At 32.8% G+C, this 16,696-nt stretch overlaps 2 protein-coding genes across 2 annotated transcripts in view; one reads left to right on the forward strand and one right to left on the reverse strand.

Annotated features, from left to right (window-relative positions):
- CDC73 (cell division cycle 73) overlaps window positions 1–16,696 on the reverse strand; it is a 127,065-nt gene that overhangs the window by 58,979 nt on the left and 51,390 nt on the right. The gene's annotated exons all lie outside the window — the stretch shown is intronic.
- On the forward strand, window positions 716–7,816 carry B3GALT2 (beta-1,3-galactosyltransferase 2). Its single transcript, XM_081297100.1, has 2 exons — window positions 716–1,272; window positions 5,646–7,816. The coding sequence occupies exon 2, from the start codon at window positions 5,772–5,774 to the stop codon at window positions 7,038–7,040; it is 1,269 nt and encodes a 422-aa protein (XP_081153226.1). The 5' UTR covers window positions 716–1,272; window positions 5,646–5,771; the 3' UTR covers window positions 7,041–7,816.

Below are 16,696 nucleotides of genomic sequence, written 5' to 3' on the forward strand. Positions count from 1 at the left end.
ATTTTAAAGAAAAGAAACAAATTAAAAATGTTGACATTAAAAAGTGATCAAAATTTACTGCCTTCAAAAAACACTTAAAACACAGCAAAAAAGAAGTGAGCTATGTCACATCTTTCAATAGTTAAAAGCAATCTACAGCAGCTGATTTATACCAATTGCAGAAAACAGAGGAGAAAAGTCTAAATTACAGATGAAAGATAAATAGTGTAAATCTTAACTACCTATTAGCAAACTCAGAGCAATGTTGGGGGGTGGGGGGGGGGACTTGAAGAGAAAGAAAAGTCCTGAAGGGGTTAAGTTTTATCAATTTACGTTTAAAACCTTGTATTACTTATGCCCTACCCAAAGCATTTAAGAAGCATAAAAGCTACCATCTAACACAGAAATGTTTAGAAAGCCCGAGCTGCTTTTTTTTTTTGGGGGGGGGGGGGGACGCGGGTGAGCTGCAATAAAATAAAATCATAACCATTCATTTCATAATCATCCCATTTTCACATTATTCACTCATCGCTACACTTACATTAATATATATGTAATTTATCACATAGAAGTAAAATCTCTAAGCTTCTCTCTACCTTAGGTTTTTAGTCAAAATGAATGCAAACAATCACGTGGGATTCAGCCAAGCAGTGACGTTAAATTCTGCTCTGTCAGAGAGAGCATCTGTCAAGCCCACATTTAAACTGCTGCCTGCTTGTGCAAGCAGCTGAAGAACCGTGGATTTCATATTATAGACTAAAACCCCAGTGAAACTGCTCAAAAAAAAATCTTTCCTGCAGCTGCCACACAGCAACGAAAGAAGAGAGGTAAATCCTATTCTTTTCCAACACAACCGAAGCACTAGATTCTAGCTCTGCTGCTTTACACTGCAGCTTAGTGTTAATACTAGAAATATGGATACTGAGAAGAGAATACAGCACTGCATTGTCCAGCCAGGAAAACAGCAGATGTAAAAAGCTTCAATGCATCAACTGTCGGAAAGAGTCAACAGTGCTCCAAATACAGCGGACAACTACAGCTCTTTTGTTTAACAAAAGAGAGAATGAAAGAAAGAGGAAACCTCAGAAGACTAGGACCCATATGAACAAGGAGGGTAACTTGAAGACAAGCAGACAGATGGACACTTTGGATACTGTGAAAAGCAATCGCAGAAGGCAGACTGTTGGGGGATGTGCGCATGTTCCATAGCATCTTTTTTGCTGAAGTGATGGCGTGCCAAAACTATTTTCAGTGGGCATAATCCTCACCACATAAATGGCCTGACCAAGGAAGGTATGTCGATATCTTGTGTATGATATTTGTTTAAATGTGTTACCTTTTTATAACCCTGGAGGCACTAATCCTTTATAAACAAGTTCACACAGTTCACTGCCCTTGAAACTAAGAAAGGGGTTCTAAATAAATAATTTTAAAATTTGTCATTGTTTAGAAGACAAGCTGCCACTGTTTTATTCAGCTAAGTATATAGCTTGGAGTAATTATGGACTATAGACATATAAGACGGAAAAAGCAAATAGTAACAAAACACACTTAAAGGATTCTCTGAGAAATTAAACTTAAAAAAATCTGTAGCTCTGTACAGAAAACACAGCAATCCTCCATTAAATTAGGTCAAAATGAATCCTTATCTCGTAAATTAAAGTGCACTCTTTAAAATGGCTATGAAGAGACAATGCAGTGAAATTACATTGAACAGCATTTAGGATGATCTTAATATTATGAGCTTTTTTGCAAAGTCCTCTTAAAACAAAATATTTAACTGCTTACAGTAATGAAATCTTCCCTCCAAAATCTACTTGCTCTAATAATGACAATGAATACAATCTAAGATTATATCAACAAATTTTAAGTATTATTGAGCTATAAGATACTAAAAGGAAAACATTAGCAAAGGATCACATAAGGCAGTGTGAGTTTGTGCATACCATAACACCACAGTAGAGTCACATGTTAGTACAGTGTCCACGAACACAACTTTAAACAAAGAAATGTCAATAGTTGCTTTAAAAAAAAAATTCTATTTGAAACAGTGAACTTTTATTTTAGGTAACTGATTCTAAAGGAAGAAACCTCAAATTGCTCCTGGAGTTCATTCTAAAAGTGAAACTCCAAAACACAATGTGAAAATACTATGATATAAAATATCCACAAACAGCAACGCAAAACAGCTCAAAACATTAAATATAAAGGGAGCCAATATGCTTCCAGGGTATGTTAATATGTAGTAATGAACTACTGCCACTATATGTACATTCAGTATAGAGATCAATCAAATAAACTATTATAGCAACAATCATCATTAGAATAGCAAAAAAAAAAAAAAAAAAAAACCTCAAGGAGTTCTAGAACAAGGATATTCCTAAAAATTTTATAAAACTATCAATATCTTGATTTTCCCTGTTTTATAATTTACTAGTATTATTTAATAATCACAGAAGGCAAACATTTTTAAGATAATATGTAAGCACTGTATTATGAAATTAAGATTAGCCATGTATAGCAGGCCCTACTACATCTCAACATCAACTCTCAATAATAACCATGAAGTTTTATTCCAACAGATTAAAATAATATAGTATTAAGAAAAAAAGGTTGTAAAAAAATCAAGTCCCTCTTGTTACCTTTATTAATGTTAAAATCACCTAATTAAGCAGTTTTATAAGCTAGATATCTCAAAAGGAAAGTGTATAAGTTTTTCCATTAAAGCACCACTTAAATCTAAGGCTGTTCCAATAGACTAAATATATCAACACATTTGAAAGTCAAATGATAAAACTCTGTATGCATGTGAGTGGAATGAACTGCATTTTACAGTAACATCATTTGCATGAACTTCGATCCACAAGATGTAAATAAATACACACTGAAAATATAAAAAAAGAATTGTAAGAGATAAATCAAAGTCATTTCTCTTCTAAAAATATAAAAGTACAAAACTATTTGCATGCCAAAATATTAAGCTTTTTTGTCTTGTTCTCACTTTTCAAGAATTCAAATGTAACAGGCATTAACTGGAGAATATATATTATCATTTGATAAAAGGAGAAATAGTTGCTTCAATTTTACTTCCTCTTAACAGAAAACTATGATAAATATCTAGGAAACTTCTAACAAAGAATTTTTTTTAAGGCTAGATACATGAGCTTCTTTTATCAATGGGAGATTCCAAAACAAGCAGATACAGATTTTAAGCCTCCACAGATTAATATTTAAAGACACACAACTATCATAAAATTTAAATTAAGGTGCAACATTATGATATATTATTATAAAACATATTAGAACCAAAATTTTGTACTTGATAGATCACAATATGTAATAATTTTTTCTTTTCTGTAGCACTGAAATGTTTTGGAGAAATCACTTCAGATATAATGTTTTCATCAAAATAATGTAACTTATTACTATAATATTTATTTCAATTCACCTCTTCAGATACATGACCTTATCAATATCTTGATTCAAATACATGACCTTATACTTATTGCTTTTTAAACCATACATCTACACATTTAAGAGATTTATTTGACTGAAACAGAAAGCTGGTACCCTGAACTTGTTTGGAATACTTGCAACAAATTTTAAAAGTAACTTTTGTTTCTTTTAAATTTACATACATAACCCTAACATCTACTGATCTCTTTTTGAGGTGGGGAGGGGGAATTTACTAGTTGCCCAATGCATCGTTTTGTAATAAAATCTTAAAAATTGTTTCCTGGTCTAAATACAAAGGCCAACTATTTACAAGTACAAGAAGGAAAATGATGACTTCCTAAATCAGAATACTCAGCTCTATTATTCTTAACTTCCCTTACAAAAGAACTATATTTTGTTGATACAATGAATAGTCTTGTTCTTCATTTACAGTAACGTAAAAAATTTAAATGCATGCAAATAAACTCTAATGAACAATTGCTTTTAAAACCCCAAACTTAAAATAATTAGCTTATAACTATGAAATGATTAATTATTTTGTTAAGAATATTAAGACTTCTAAAAGCACTATATAATTTCAAAAAGTAAGAATTATCAAATTCTGGTTGGTGCCTGTACTGTTACACTTCAGAAGTTCTTTCAAATTCCCACCTACTTGCTCCTCCTAGTGGCTGCTACTAGAATAGTACTTTCATTCATGTCTTAACTTTCTATCCAATATTTTCAAGGTATTGATATTATGTATGTGAATTTTAATCTGTAATCAATCAATTATGAGAATTTACATGTAAATGCTATTTTTCCTAAAATAATTTCATGTCAATGTTAAACAAATCTATTATTAACCATGACTCAGTATGACAAGCTAAATAACCAAATGCATTTACATAAATTTTTAAATAAACAAATATTTCTACATTAAAATTTTCATTAGTTTTATTTTGCTTAAAGAAATTATTTTCAGAAAAGAACTGAAAAAAATCAAAATTATATATTTGTTAGTCTTCTTTCCCCAAAATTTTTCCATTCTTTTAATGGAATTCAAACTACAGCTCTTTGCCTACCTCTATTTCCCCAATTCTTGGTCTGGAAAATCTAAGAACAAAGAGAAACATCTAAGAACAAACATGAATAAGTTTGTGCTATGCTCGTGAAAGCCTCGATGCAAGATGACATAGCCAATTTTTAATATGTGGAATCATTAACTTCCCATACTGACATTTCAAAAACTTTTTTAAAAACTCTAAGTGTTGTGATATTAAAAGTCCTAAGGATTTGATAAATTGTCTGAATGCAGATTTACAACAGCATAATTCAAGAGTATTTTAAAACACATTTTATGAAAATTAAAATTTTAAACAGTTGGAACTGATTGTAGCTACTGCCTATATTTTACAGGAAGCCTAGAAAAACTGTTACAGTGTATATGATATCCTCTGCCCAAAACCAGATAATTAAAATAATTTTATATACTTTAAAAATCAATCTTAAGGACAAAGAAAGACCTCCTGAATATTTCATATTTGAAGTGGAAGGTTAAAATTAGAAGAGAGTACTTGAAAATGTTAATCATTTATTACTGTCTAAAAATTCTACTCTGAAGTTACTGGACCCTGAAAATTAATTTTGACAGGTGCATCTTCTCATTGACTTTCTCAACACAGTAGGGGCCAATGGAAACATGCCAAGCAGTGTACTGTGACTAACAGAACTCTGCCATAATCAACCTTGCACCGTCTGTCCCACGACTGATACATGACCATTTTACAAAAAAGGCCGCTGACTGTGCACTATACCACCAATGGTATGTCAAATCAATTTTAATTAATGCCAATAAAGTTTCCATCTGTTCTCAAGACCTTCTTACGTGGCCTTTTCTCAGGAATCCAGAAACTTATAACTTTTAAATCCTTAACTTAAGCCAATGTACAAATGACCAGAGCTATTGAGACAATGAAATAAGTAGAAAATTAATCCATCACTTCTCTTTAAAAGTGTTAATTGCTACCAAAATATTTTTTAATTAATCTTGTTCTCAGTAATATTATTATGATGCAGAAAGGAAACAAATTATGAGCTGTTTCTGCATTATTATATTTTCTCAGATTAAGAACCTCTTATTTGTCCTAATTTTATTAGCACCCAGAGGCCCTTTCAGACACTTTTGTAGTATTTAGCACTTTATAAACCTTTATGCTTTATCTTTATAGGATGACTACAGGGGACACAACGTGACTGAATTAGAAAATGAATACCAAAGAACAGTATTGATTCAGAGAAGAAAACAGTATTTTCAGCCACCAATATTTCCTATACCATCACTGGATATTTACAACATGCTTCAGTGGAGAAGAAGGCATTGCTGCTTTGCAAAGATGACCTGGACCGCCAAGAGGTCTCTGTTCCGTACTCATCTTATTGGTGTACTTTCTCTAGTGTTTCTTTTTGCTATGTTTCTGTTTTTCAATCATCATGACTGGCTACCAGGTAAAGCTGGATTCAAAGAAAATCCTGTGACATACACTTTCCGAGGATTTCGTTCTACAAAGAGTGAAACAAACCACAGCTCCCTTCGGAACATCTGGAAAGATACAGTTCCTCAAACTCTGAGGCCCCAAACAGCAACTAACTCCAATAACACAGACCTGTCACCACAAGGAGTTACAGGGCTGGAGAATACACTTAGTGCCAATGGAAGTATTTACAATTTAAAAGGCATTGGACATTCAAATTCTTACCATTTCAAATATATTATCAATGAGCCTGGAAAATGCCAGGAGAAAAGTCCTTTTTTAATACTACTAATAGCAGCAGAACCTGGACAAGTAGAAGCTAGAAGAGCTATTCGGCAAACCTGGGGCAACGAAAGTCTAGCACCTGGTATCCAAATCACACGAATTTTTTTGTTGGGCATAAGTATTAAGCTAAACGGCTACCTTCAACGTGCAATACTAGAAGAAAGCAAACAGTATCATGATATAATTCAACAGGAATACTTAGATACATACTATAATCTGACCATTAAAACACTCATGGGTATGAACTGGGTGGCAACATACTGTCCACATGTTCCATATGTTATGAAAACGGACAGTGACATGTTTGTCAACACTGAATATTTAATACATAAGTTACTGAAGCCAGACCTGCCTCCTAGACATAACTATTTTACTGGTTACCTAATGAGAGGATATGCACCCAATCGAAACAAAGACAGCAAGTGGTACATGCCTCCCGACCTCTACCCAAGTGAACGTTACCCTGTATTCTGTTCTGGAACTGGTTATGTTTTTTCTGGAGATCTGGCAGAAAAGATATTCAAAGTTTCTTTAGGTATTCGTCGTTTGCATTTGGAAGATGTGTACGTAGGAATCTGTCTTGCCAAGTTAAGAATTGATCCTGTGCCCCCTCCCAATGAGTTTGTGTTCAATCACTGGCGAGTTTCTTATTCAAGCTGTAAATACAGTCACCTAATTACCTCTCATCAGTTCCAGCCTAGCGAACTGATAAAATACTGGAACCATTTACAACAAAATAAGCACAATGCCTGTGCCAACGCTGCAAAGGAAAAGGCAAGCAGGTATCGTCACCGTAAACTACACTAAAAAGGACAATTTTTTTCAAGTGTGCAATCTGTAAATATTGCTAAAAGCATGTATAGTTAAAACTGACAACATCCATAGTACAAGGTTTAGTTAAAACTCATCACATAAAGGAATTCAAAAAAAATATTTTTTTAATTTCTTAAGAAAGTAATTCTTAAAACTAAAACATCATATGACAAAAGGTATCCCAAAACAATCTATAAAAAACTGTGTAAGGGGAGTCTGTGTATTAACATGCAACAACAAGCATGCATACATCAATGGTTCAAGTATTATGTTAGGGGCCAATAAAATGTATCAGCATATATTTTTCCACATAAATTTTAATTTAAAAAATGAAGACAGTAAAAAGATCCTTCATTTAAGATTTAGCTTTTCATTTCAATTCATAATTAAATGTAAATAAAACATTACTATCAATTTTAAGGAAACTTTGTAATTGTGCAAAGGAAAATTTCTGACCTGACTTCTAGGGTTCTAAAAACTTATATTCCACGCAATAAGATTTAGTTGAGTTATTCCATAATGTTCAGATGTTTCATCAATGCAGTACCCATCCTAGTATTTGCTTTTAAAAATAACTGAGATTTCTTTTAATACTCACATATACTGGGGGAAATTATTTTGACATAATGTGATAAAATGTGAAATATTAATGTGTCTCAGGCTCAAGTTTTTATAAAAACAAGTTATTAAATGTTTCAAAGTAGACAAACTTTGTTTCCTCATTGGTGTTAAGGGCCAAGCTAGTATTTTAATGAGTTATTAGATTAGATCAAATACTGCACTCTTGAAGAATAACACCATTTAAATTAAGTACATCTGATTTCAAGTATATCTGCAAAAATGAAATCATATTCCTCTAACTGAAGCAAAAGTAATCACCTATAGGCACAGAAAGGATGTACTGGTGAAAAAAGGAGGAAGGATAAAGAATACAGCAGCAGTTTCATTCAATACATTTTAAGATGCATGTCTGCCAGACTGCAACATACGAGTTTATTTCCTGACAGCAGGTGTACACATGCCAATACTTAATCATTTTACGGCATATATTTCTTTCTCTGAGTGCCAAGTTTACAAACTTGCAGTTTTTAATTTGGTAGATGACAACTATTCTTCATCACCAATTAAAAACCTCTTGGGGAGGGATGGGGGGAACTACAGATGTTTGATGAACACTTGATTCTAGGATGAACAGTGTATATAATGCACTTTTAAGAAGCCTTTTTTTTAATAAAAGAAGGTAAATAAAACTTTCACAGAGTGATATGATACAAGTATTTTCACAATAATTTTGTAAGACTCCATCATGAACTTTAAAATCAAGAAATATTAACCTCTAACTTTAAAATGGTGTTTTTATTCCATAAGTATATTAATTTGTCAGTCTTAGGATGTTTCTTCTATGGATTCTAGTAACATTTTTTCCCTGATCCTATTATGAAGGGATAAATCACCAGAGTATAACTATAATATCTATTATAGTTCAGAATCACACACACAAAAAAATATGTTTAAATACTTATTAATTGGTCTGTTGAATTCTATTTACATTCAATATATCTACCATGTGCAAATCAGTAGCTTAAGTGTTCTACACTACATCAAGTAATTCTGAAAAAGAGCTGTGTAACACCCCCAAATCTTGGTTCAACTCAATTTTTCACTTAATTTACTCTCTAAGATTGCAGAATGACCAAAATTCTAAATAAAAGTCACACTTAGGAAGAAATCACCAAATTAGTATTTAATCAAATACAGAAGAAATCCTTCCATCAGTGCAGTCATTCCTCTGGTTAACCTCAAAAGTTAAAAAAAAAAAAGCAGGGGGACATATACATGTATGTGCACACATAAATGTAAATAGAAAGAATCCATGTGCTATTTGTGCAAATACAATTAAAACATAGGATCTTTAAAAGGTACTTATTTTTTCTTCTAAACAGGCCAGGCTCAAAAAAAGTAACTTACAAAAAACTGAATTCTTAGCAGAATCTTAACAGACACTTAAATTCCTTCTATCTCAGGTATCAATCTAAAACCATTTCTATATTCCTAATAATTCTATCTTGAAAAATGATAATCTGATGATGACACTGAGTCCTCAAAGGGAACTGGACTAAACAGTGAAGTTTATTATAATGTTGAAAATCCTTATTTTAAAATAAATATCCTACTACTAATTTATTTTGACCTTTGGTTTCAAAAACATGCATGTTGATTACTTGAACAAAATAAGCTGATATCTTAACAACTGTTAATTTTGTCTTCTTATCCTAGTACTATGTAATTTTTGCATACATGAAAATGTAATTTTAAATGATAGCTTTGAACTTGGTAAAAGAAAAGATTAAGGAACTACTATGTGCCCCTTATGTTCAAAATGTCAACAGATATTTTAGAAGCTGAAAATATTAAAATTTTCAGCACAATACTGGTTTATTTTGATTAAGGTTAGAAATGATGAAATTAGAAGTAAATAATTCAGACTTTCCTCACCTCGTTTTCATTCATAGCAAAATCACACATGATCTCAACTGGCATTTTCTTAATATCTGTTTCCAAGAAATCCAACAAAAACAATACTTGCAGCAACAGGAGAAACTATTTATTGATTGTGCAAGCAGTTTACTTGGTTCTAATAAAAGCACTTCATACACATGATCTCACATAACCCTCCTAAATAATCATTTTTTTTTTTTTTTTTTGAGACAGGGTCTCACTAAGAGTTACAGGACTAAGGTTAAACATATAAGATCACAGAGCTAATAAAAGCAGCAGGTTTCCATTTTTAAAAAATGCTCTTAACCATTCAGCTATTCTGCTATATTTCACATATGACAGCTACTAAAAGGTCTACAAAGCTAAGAAAAACTGGTCTGTCCTCTATTCTCCCATTCTCTACTTGTTTTTCATCCATTGCTAGGACTTCCAGGCTTCACAGCCATGTTCTCACACTGAAGGGACACTTAATGACAAGTGCAAATAAAGAGAAGGGAAAGAAGAGGATATCTAATCTATCATTGATTTTTCTTTTCTCCTTCTCAGTTGCTGGTGAATAGTGATAAGAATCTTTGAAAAGTACATGTATTACTGTTTATCTCTTATTCCTTTTGGGCCCTGAGTTACATCTGTAAACAGCAGGCAGGTAGCAGTCAGCACTTTATTTATATATACATAATATTTATTATTTTATATATATATATATATATATATATATATTATTTTTGTTTTAGTTGTAGTTGGACACAACACCTTTATTTCACTTGTTTATTTACTTATTTTTTTTTTTATGTGGTGCTGAGGATCGAACCTAGGGTCTGGCACGTGCGAGGTGAGCACTGAGCCACAACCCCAGCCCAAGACAGCACTTTTAAAGTGCTTCTTTTGAAGCACAATTGATAATTGGTGGTGGGGATGGGGACAGGGATTGTGGTCACCAGGAACTGGACCCGGGAAACTTTGCAGGTCCTTTTTATTTTTTATTTTGAAACAAGGTCTCATTAAGTTGCTGAGGGTCTCACCAGGTTGCTGAGATTGCCCTAAGTTACAATCCTCCTGCCTCAGTCTCCCCAGTTGCTAGCTGTATGCCATGAAGCACCTGGCACTATTGATAACATTTAATAGACAAAATTGACAGTGTATTTATCCATTATGCTGTTTAGTCAACCTACTATTTTGTGAAGAGGTGATAAAGTTAGTTTATCCAGCTGATTTAGGTAGTTTTCCCTCCACTTCCATATTTACTGCTTAACAAAATTTGATTATTAATGCAGATTTAGAAAGAAATCCTCCATTTTTGTACATTTTACAATACCTCAAAGAATTTCCACATTACTACTTAGATATTACTTGCAAAAGACTGGTACTGTAATAATGCACATCAAATATTAGAATGGACATTTTGAGTTTCAGGAAGAAACTTGTCAATCTACACTTGACCTACACGCATACCAATTTACCCTTTTCCAAGTATGATGTAATTATAAACCTTACTGCTCTCAAGATATGACTTGCAAGGGATTCAACACTTGAATCTTACTTCAAATGGTAACCTAAATGTAAAATAATGGAAAAGAGTAACCATATCTAAAACTACTAAACAGAAAGCTATAGTGTAATATGTAAAACCTTAATTCATGCTTTCATAAATGAGTTCTAATTAAAAATACTAACTTACATAAAAATCAGACCAATATAATCTGCTTTGCTGTAATGATTAACATATTAAAAACACATCTGAATATAAAAAACAAAGAGAACACATGACATCTTGATGGCAATGAGAACTTTGTAGAATTACTGAGTTAAAAAAAAAAAGCTAATATGATCACATTATAATCACCTTAAATTTCCTTAAAGGCATTTAAAAAAGTGTTCCAGTTATTATATTTAAAACATATTCCTAGAAAATTAAGATCAAGGTTTAGGAACATAGCTCAGTGGCAGAACATTTGTCTAGTATGCACAATACCCTGGGTTCAATCCCTAGTACTGGAAAAACAAAAAATTCAAAGCACAACATTTCCAAATATGATTACACAAAAAACTAAAAAAGTTTACTTGCATGGCAATAAAAACTCATCAACAAACTCAGAAGTCAAATGAAAAATTGGGAAAATATACTTGCAATCTACAAGGTTTATAATCCCAATATATTAAAAAGATAGACAAAGAAAAGATAATGACTGGGTTGGGGCTAGGGCTCAGTGATACAGTGCTCATCTGGCTTGAGTGAGGCACTGGGTTTAATCCTCAGTACCAAATAAAACTAAATAAATAAATAAAATAAAGGTATTGTGTCAAACTACAAAAAAAAAAAAAAAAGACAATGGCCACCACCATCACCCTGATAGCAAAAATGTTCATAGTTTACAAAAAAAAGAAATAATATGCCTCATAAACCAAGGTCAACTTTGGCCAAAAGAAACATGCTATAAACTTCACTGAGAAATTATTATTTACCTATCAAATAAGCAAAATATTTAGCCTGTTGGCATCACACACTTCTGACAGACCTACAGAGGAAAAAAGAACACTCTCGTATGTGCTGGTGGGAATGTGAAAACTATAACTATCAATGGAGGAGAATTTGGTAACATCTAGCAAACTTATATAAACATTTATCCCTTTACCCAGCATTTCCACATCTAAGAATCTCTTGCCAAATGACAGCAATAATAGTATGAAAAAAAAGCATAAAACTAGTAACTGAGGCAGGATTTATAACAGCAGAAAATAGTGAACAATCTTGATATCCATCTATATAGGACTGTGTAAATAAACCTACGTACATCATGAAGTGAGTCCAAAAGAAAAAATAAACGCATTTAACTATCATATAGTAAAGAGTAATATTAGTATTATTATTTTGAAATTATTATTGAAATCTTATCAGATAAACAAGAAATTACATTGCTATGGTTAGGAAATGCTATGAGCAAAATTCTTGTGTTAAACCTCCAAACCCCAATGTGATTATCTGGTGGTGAGGTCTTTGAGATGTAGTTATAAGTAGAATAAGACTAGGGATAGGAACCCCCATGATGTAATACCCTTATAAAAGTGTATCTCCTTCTAACCCCATTTCAGCATCAGAGGAAAAGACTCAAACATAAAGCCAAAAAACTTAACCCTTCTTTTAGCTTGGACCAAAACTACCAATAATTAATGACTATTACAAATTTAAAATGAAATAGAAATTCCTATCTCTGTCTACAAAAATACTGAGAAAAATGGAGGCTGGGGAAATCACAATGGCAAGAAACACTTTTAAGATACAATCTCTAAATACCCATTGCCTTATACCCCACTCCCGCCACCAAAAAAAAAAAAAAAAAAACAACAAAAAAAAAACCCTGTATAGAAATGATTAATTCCATATCTGGAGTAGAAAATGTATGAGATAAGTATGCCAGAAATCAAGGAGGCAGAGACTAATTAATGTCAAAACATCCTAGAAACCAACTTCAAGATGTTCCTAATTGCCTAAAATGAAATAACTTGGTAACTATGTGAGATGGTGGATATGTTAAGTCGTTTCACTATAGTAAGTATTTTACTTTACAAGTATCTTATGACATCATGCCAATCTCAAATAAAATTTATTTTACAACAAATAAGTAAACAGAATTCAAAAATAAAAAGAGGCCATTTGAACAATAAAATGATTAACACATAAAAATCTAAATTCATACTGGTGATGGAAAAAAAAAAATCTGGCCTCAAGATGCAAAGGAATCTACACTTTACTCAGAAAATGTAAAAAGGAAAACAAGAAAGGAAATTGTCACTATTTTAACTAAACCTGTAGTTCAGTCAGGAAGAAAATATTTTTAAAATATTTTCTCACTGGGTTGCTTAGCACCTCACTTTTGCTTAGGCTAGCTTTGAACTTACCATCCTCCTCTGCCTCAGCCTCCTGAGCCACTGGGATTACAGGCTTGAGCCTCTGCGCCACCAGGCTACTTGTATTCTTGATAACTGTTATTCTAACTAGAGTGAGATGGAATCTCTGTGTCATTTTAATTTAATTTGCATTTCTCTAATTGCTAGAGATGTTGAACATTTTTTCATGTACTTATTGACCATTCACAATTCTTCTGAAGCGCCTGTTCATTTCCTTTGCCCATTTATTGATTAGGTTATTTGATTTTTGGTCTTAAATTTTTTGAGTTCTTTGTATATCCTAGAGATTAATGCTCTGAGGTACACGTGGTAAAGACTTTTTCTCGGGCTGGGGATGTGGCTCAAGTGGTAGCGCGCTCGCCTGGCATGCGTGCGGCCCGGGTTCGATCCTCAGCACCACATACCAACGAAGATGTTGTGTCCGCCGAGAACTAAAAAATATTAAGAATTCTCTCTCTCTCTCTCTCCCCTCTCTCACTCTCTCTTTAAAAAAAAAAAAGACTTTTTCTCATTCTGTAGGCTCTTTGTTCATGTTCTTGATTGTTTCCTTTGCTGTGAAGAAGCTTTTTTAGTTTGATGCCATCTTGATTAGTGATTCTTGATTTTATTTCTTTTGCTTTAGGAGATTTGTTGAAAATATGCTCCTAAGCCAATATGATGGAGAGTTGGGCCTACTTTTTCTTTTAGTAGGTGCAGGGTCTAATGCCAAGGTCCTTGATCCACTTTGAGCTGAGTTTTGTGTAGGCTGAGATATAGTTCAATTTCAATCCACTGCATATGGATTTCTGGTATTCCCCACACCATTTGTTGAACTATCTATCTTTTCTCCAATATATGTTCTTGGTGCCTTAACTGTATTTTGTGAGTATTTCTCTGTGTCTTCTATTCTGTTCCCCTGGTATTTTGTGCCAATACCATGCCATTTTTGTTACTACAGCTCTGCAGTATAATGTAAGGTCTGGTATTGTGGTGCCTCCTGCATTACTTTTCTCACTAAGGATTCCTTTGGTTATTCTGGGCCTCTGATTTTTCCAAATGAATTTCATGACTGTTTTTCTTTCTCTATGAAGAACTTCATTAGTTAACAGAAATTGCATTAAATCTGCATAGTGCTTTTGGTAGTATGGACATTTTGACGATATTAATTCTGCCTATCTGAGAACACGGGAGGTTTTTCCATTTTCTAACAGAGCCTTCAATTTCTTTATTTAGTGTTTGTAGTTTTCACTGTAGAGGTCTTTCATTTCTTTTGTTAGATTGATTTCCAATTTTGGGTTGTGTGTTTTTTTGTTTTTTTTTTTTTTTTTTTGGTTTTTTTGGGGGGAGTAAATGGGACAGTTCTCCTGATTTCTCTTTTAGCTTATTCATCACTGGTATACAGTGTTAGTTTTATATCCTGCTACTTTGCTGAATTTATTTATGAGTTCAAGAAGCTGTTTGGTGTTTTTTGGGGGTCTTTTAAATATAGAATTATGTCTTCGGCAAATAGGGATAGTTTGATACTTTTCCTATTTGAATCCTTCTTATTTCTTCATTTTGTCTAATTGCTCTGGCTAGAGTTTCAAGGATTGTGTTGAATATAATTGGTGAAAGAAGGCATCCCTGTCTTGTTCTAGTTTTTAGAGGGAATGCTTAAAAATTTTTCTCCATTTAGAATGATGATGGCCTTGGTTTAGCATCAAAAGCCTACCAACAAAGAGAAGCCCAGGACCATACAGAATCTCAGCCAAGTTCTACCAGACCTTCAAGGAAGAACAAACACCAATCCTCCTCAAACTATTCCATGAAATAGAAAAGGAGGGACCCCTTCCAAACTCATTCTACGAAGCTAGCATCACCCTGATTAAAAAAAAAAAAAAAAAAAAAAAAACAGACAAAGACACTATAAAGAAAGCAATCTTCAGACCAATATCCTTCATGAACAGAGATGCAAAAATTCTTAATAAAATACTGGCAAATCACATACAAAACATATTAAAAAGACAGTGTGCCATGATCAAGTGGGGCTCATTCCAGGAATGCAAGGTTGGTTCAACATATGGAAATCAATAAATGTAATTCATCACATCAATAGAATTACAAACAAGAATCACATGATTGTCTCAACAGATGCAGAAAAACCATTTGACAAAATTTAATATCCATTCATGTTCAAAACACTAGAAAAATAAGGGATAGTAGGAACATACCTCAACATTGTAAAAGCTACATATGCCAAATCCAGGGACCTATGTTTCATCGTGAGGAAAAGCCAAAATACCCCCAAATTAACCACACGGTTTTTCTGCCTGGATCTAATACAATATAAAATGTTTTCTGAACCTAAAAATTAATGAACAGAGAGGACTGGACAGTTCATATTCGCTTAAAATTTGTTTTAAAATTACATTATTTTATCAGAGATCTGTTTCCTGACAAGATAATAAGGGAGAAACAAAAAAAGCTATGACCTTCTTCCTGATAGGCTTATGTAACAGAGAAAATCATTCCCATTGAAACAATTCCCTTAGCGGGGTTTAAAAAGGGGGGGGGGCTAATAACTAAGCAAATAAATAAATAAATAAAACTTGGCTTTTTAAAAAACAAAACCAAATTTTCTAATCGAAGCTCATAAGTAAAACCTTAGATTTAAAATATTTGGATATCTGTGAAAGTCTGAAACTACGAAGTACATTTAATATATATTTAAACCCAAATGATCCCAAACTTAATACTTTTTGAATATTCCCTATCTTAGTGAATGGCTAAACCCAGTCAACTGACCACAAAGGAATAACAGAAATCATCTTTGTCACTTCCTTCTCTTGTTAATGCCCTGGATCTCTAATAGAATCTATGCCTTTTTCTTCATCTTACCCAGCTAACATATTATCTCTCACTACTGAATACCTATATAACCAGTTTTCTTAAGTTTATATAATCTGCTCTCTATATTTCAGCCAGAGTAGTTTATTCAAAATGTAAAGCTATTCATGACTTAACACTGCTTCATTGGCTTCCAAGAGTACTTAAGTTCCAAAATTTCTAAAATCCTTGGCCAGCTCCATAAATGATTCCTTTCCTTGCTAAGGTCAATCTCTACACCCAATCTTTTGATCTCATTCCTACTTCTACTTCATTATCAATTATTTTCCCCTCTCTCTTTCTCTCTCTCTCTCTCTCTTTCTCTCTCTCTCTCTCTCAAAATTAATTTTCAAAGCAAGAAAAAAAAAACCCTAGAGGAAAAACAATGAATTGAAATTTTA

This window comes from Spermophilus citellus, assembly GCF_964194105.1.
Source record: "Spermophilus citellus genome assembly, chromosome: 6".
Classification (NCBI taxonomy): domain Eukaryota; kingdom Metazoa; phylum Chordata; class Mammalia; order Rodentia; family Sciuridae; genus Spermophilus; species Spermophilus citellus.

Excerpts from the sequence above, each read along its gene's own strand:
- B3GALT2 (XM_081297100.1), top strand. The coding sequence starts at position 5,772 with ATGCTTCAGTGGAGAAGAAGGCATTGCTGCTTTGCAAAGATGACCTGG.